Source organism: Populus nigra, chromosome 10 (genome assembly GCF_951802175.1).
Source record: "Populus nigra chromosome 10, ddPopNigr1.1, whole genome shotgun sequence".
Classification (NCBI taxonomy): domain Eukaryota; kingdom Viridiplantae; phylum Streptophyta; class Magnoliopsida; order Malpighiales; family Salicaceae; genus Populus; species Populus nigra.
The window spans coordinates 3,846,990-3,851,779 of NC_084861.1; the positions used below are offsets into that span (position 1 = coordinate 3,846,990).

General features: G+C 31.2%; 1 protein-coding gene across 2 annotated transcripts; it reads right to left on the minus strand.

Annotated features, from left to right (window-relative positions):
• Positions 1-216: 216 nt before the first annotated feature.
• Positions 217-1,785, minus strand: LOC133704970 (cytochrome P450 86B1-like). Of its 2 annotated transcripts, XM_062130053.1 has the most exons (2): positions 1,000-1,767; positions 217-936 (listed from the first exon to the last, which is right to left on the minus strand). In XM_062130053.1, exons 1-2 carry the CDS (start codon positions 1,765-1,767, stop codon positions 217-219), a joined length of 1,488 nt encoding a protein of 495 aa, XP_061986037.1. The 2 variants fall into 2 exon arrangements, with proteins under 2 accessions (XP_061986037.1, XP_061986036.1); XM_062130052.1 differs by having other exon boundaries at positions 217-1,785.
• Positions 1,786-4,790: the final 3,005 nt, after the last annotated feature.

The window sequence follows — 4,790 nt, forward strand, 5'->3', positions numbered from 1 at the left end:
GATCTAGGCATCAGAGTCATCAACAGTATATTTTTTTTTTAGTTTAACGTGGATGTCTGAACCAGTTTGCGCGCATCTCGACTAATTCCACGGATCCTGAAGTTAACGACCATGTAAGTCTCCAGTGGCTATCATATAAGCAACCACAGGGCTCGAACCTGAGACCACAGAGGAAGCAAACCTCTTAATCTCAAACTCTTATAACTGGAACACCACCTAGATAGTTACCAACATTCCATTCTTCACGTAGAGAGTGGTGGTCATTTTTGGAATAGCATCATGGCCTTCAACTACCTTAACTGAATATCTCAACAGGTTTGAAGCTGCCACCATTTTCATCTGCAAGTATGCAAACTTCTTCCCCAGGCACAGCCTTGGACCGGCGTTGAACACTGCATATCTGAACTGGTTCTCACTAACAAACCTTCCATCCTTAATCCACCTCTCTGGCTTAAACTCCAAGCAGTTCTCTCCCCATATAGAATCCATCCTGCCCATTGCGAATATGCAATAGAAAACTCGGGCGCCCTTCTTCACTATGGAACCATCAGGGAGAACATCATCTTGTACAACTTCTTTCACTTCAATAGGCACAGATGGATACAACCTCAGGGATTCGGATAATGCTGCTTGAAGATACACCATCTTGTTCAATTCTTCCATTGTGAAAATGACCTCGTTTTTTGTCTGTGTCTCACGAAGGGACAAAATGTCATTGATCTCGCGTAGTATTCTGTTTTCTACTTGTGGATTGCTGTGTACTAACCAGAAAAACCATGCCAATGCCACTGATGTGGTGTCTCGCCCTGCTAGGATAAAATTTACACACAAATCTCTGAAATACTTATCTGGGAATTGCATCTCCTTGCCTCGTCCAGTATATTCAATCTCAATAAGCCTGGACAAGAGATCAGATTGATGGCATAAGCTACCATGCTTCCTGATCTCATCTCTTCTACCCTTCACTGTCTTCTCAGCAAATTCATGCACAATTCCAACTGTCTCCTTCAGCGTCTTCTCGTATCCTATTCCAAAGAACTTCATGGTCTTCCAAATGAAAGGCGGAATCAGGAATCTGAACAAAATCAATTCTGTTGCTTTTTCAAAAGCTTTTGCGAAGGGAACGTCAGGGATATCTAGGGCTAAGCACCCAGGATCAACCCCAAAAGCTGCACTACAAATGTTATCAAATGTAAACCGGAGAAGCACTTCTTGGAGATCAAAACTATCTCCTGACCTTACCAGATTATCTGTCAGCTTCAACAGCTTCTGGTGCACCAGATCTTTCATGGTTCGGAGCGAGTGCTCAATGAACCGGCTTGAATGTATCTCTGCTCTCACTGCTTGCGTTTGTTCCCTCCATAATTCATCGTCAGCATTGAAAATACCATCCCCTAGCAAATCCTGAAACGTCTCTCTGAAGTATTTCCCTTTTGGGAAGTTCTTGAAGTTCGTTTTAAGCATATACTCAATATTGGAAGGATCGGCGGTCACGATTCCATATGCGCCTCCCATCCACATTCCTTTATGGTGGAAGGTCCCCCCTGCTTTGCTTAAAGCTCTCGTGACGAAATTGTTAATGTCGTTGACGTGAAGGAAAATGGTCGGTATGATCCCCAATACAGGCCATAGCATAGGGCCTTTGTTAGTGAGCCTATCGTTTATGCATTGGAAAACAAAGAGTCCCAACAACGCAATAGTTACATCCCAAAATGATGAGTGAGTGTAAATCCATTGCGTTGCAGAGGACAATATATTTTCTGCCATAGTAGGCTCTCTTCTCATGTCAGAAATGGCAGTTTTTGAATGACTTAAAACATTCAACTCTGCGTATTCTTAATTTTAGAGGTTGAAGTAGGGCCATTACTAACTGCTTAAAGGTACTTTAGCTGCAGTTAAGAGTTAAAAGATATGATTTTTTTTTTTCTCAAGGTGCTCACCCTTAACTTTTGATTAAAATGCCATTATTCCATACGCAAAAAATTTCAATGTAATATTTTTCCCTTCTTTCTAAATTATATTTTTCCCTACTTTGCAATATTCATTTTATTATTAAAGAAATAAAAAAACTTTCTCAAACATAATGAACATGCAAATCAGATTGATGAATCATACTCTATGATAACGAGATAAAATGAATATTGCAAAGTATTACGCCACATTTATATAAAAAAATATTTTTGCTCATCACTCTAAATACAAAACTAAAAATATACAACTATCTAGTAGGTAGTCCAGTAATAAAAGTTTAAGACCAAGGGGTTTGCTCCTCTTATGACTTCAAGTTCGAGCTCATGTGGTTGCTAGTATGATAGTCGTTGGAGGCTTACACGATCGTTAATTTTAGGGCCCGTGAAATTAGTCGAGGTGCGCACAAACTAGCTCGAACACCCATGTTAATTAAAAAAAACTAAAAATATACATGTATAAATAACTTACTAATCTAATGACATAGATTAAACCACCACTTTATAAATATAAAATTAAAAAATAAATCCACCAAAGAACATAAAACTTGATAGGTTGACAAAAAGCTAAGTACAAAACTTTCAAATTAAATTTCATCAAAATTTCTTAATACATGGTACGAAACATTATTATATATTTGGAATAGAAAACACCAAAATAATAGAATTTAAATTCAATTAAATAACTTTAACATAAATGAATGAATTTTATAAATAGGATAGATGAAGTTGTTGGATAAGTGATTTTGGAATAATATTTCCATGAGATTAGCATTATTTAAATACTAATTTTAGAAACGGACATTTTGTATCTTATAATGTAATTTTTTTTATCTTATCATAAAAAATAATTTTGAAATTAATTATAGATCCTTTTAGTTTAGATAGTTGAAAATACTCTCTCACAGAAACTCTTTAACTCTTATTAAAGGAAGATATGCGTTTCGAGAGTGTTTATGAGTGTGGTATATATTTTGATAAAAATATTTTTTAAAAAATATTTTTTTTAATATCAACACATCAATATAATAAAATAACTCTAAAAAAAACTCAGATCTTGATAAAAAAAATATATTTAAACTCAATGCTATACACCCCTAGTAGACTTGGCAATTGAAACGGTTTGGAATTATGTCAAGTTGGATAGTTTCATATTGGAGTTGGACTGGGATTTAGATTGATGTACACTTATATCTACCTCAGAATTGTATAGAGTGAGTTAATTATGGGTTAATCTATGGGTTTATGAGTTAATTTCACGGAGACATATTTGACCATGGATGATTATATATAAAAGCATCAATACTCCTTGAAAACTTTTGATAAATTATTATACATTTAACACAATTTTAACATCATAATTTTTTCTTTTATAATTGGGTTACTAAATTAATATATCATTCTAGAGGTTATTTCTTGAAGAGATGAACAATATTAATTCCAGCATGCAATTTTGATCACCTTTGGGCAATCGAAATCGATATATATATATATATATATATATATATATATATATATATATATGAAAATATATATATGAAATCATTTAAATTTAGAGCATTAAACATTTGATTTCATTCAAAAATCTTGTTAAAAGCAAAACATTTCATTGAATATTAATGAAAGATAATTAATATACAGTTGATCAATACAAATGGATGTGGAAAGAATAGTTATTGTATATTAATGAACAGTACACAGAAAGCTAATGGTGAAAATGATTATTCTCAAGATGATGGTTCCGTACCTACAACGAATTAATTAACCACCTGCCTTTGCCACGGTTCCCCGAAAATGACAGTTTGAAATCATATCAAGGTTGATTTATGGTGTTTTTATTTTTGTATTTTAAAATATTTTAAAATATTTTTTTAGTATTTTAAAATTATTTTAATGTACTAATATAAAAAATAATTTTTAAAAATAAAATAAAAATTATTTAAATATATTTTCAAGTAAAAATCACTATTTCATCATAATTTTAATATTTTAAGTTATACATACTCTATTCCATCATAATTACATTAATCCATACCAATTTTATACCCTTCAATTCTCATCAAAGAACCCTAAACCAAAATTTTCAATTTTTGATAGAATTTAATAAGTTAATTCTTACTCTAACTTGTTTAATGAAGTTTAAAACATATTATGTGATGTGGTGAAAATATGATTTTACGTCAAAAATTCAAATATTTTTATTCAATACTTGCATGGATTGTATTGATTATTCCACTAATTAAATCTTTTTTTTTCATTTCAAAACATATTTATTCTAAATTCTTCTTTATTCTTTTATCTACCAAAACTCATTACCAATTTTGCCAATGTTAAGAATTTTATCCTAAAATTTATAAATCTCTTTTCAACTTTCTCAATATTTTTAAATTTATTTATAAGTCTTGTAAATTTTTAAAAAGACAGACTTCATTAGTTTTTTTAAAAAATAAATTATAAGTTTAGAGTTTACATCTGCAATTAAAATTATTATATTTTTTAAGTTGTTGTTGTCCTTAATTTCCATCTATATAATATTTATTTTTAATTCAATCAAACTTCATAAGTTTTAAATTTGTTGTAAAATCAATCCCATCAATGAAAAGCTCGTAATGCATGCATGAGAAGCACAAGTTGCTTTTCATTATAGAATAAATTGTTAATATATTGTCTCAATCTCATTAAAAAAAAACTTTAAAGTTAATAAAAGTAAGTTTTCATTGTGTGGTATACATTTACATTATTTAATAAATTTTGTTTGGTTGCTTATATTTGGCAATAAATTTAATTAGTATATTGTCTCAGTCTGATTCAAAACCCTAAATT

Excerpts from the sequence above, each read along its gene's own strand:
- LOC133704970 (XM_062130052.1), bottom strand. The coding sequence starts at position 1,785 with ATGAGAAGAGAGCCTACTATGGCAGAAAATATATTGTCCTCTGCAACG.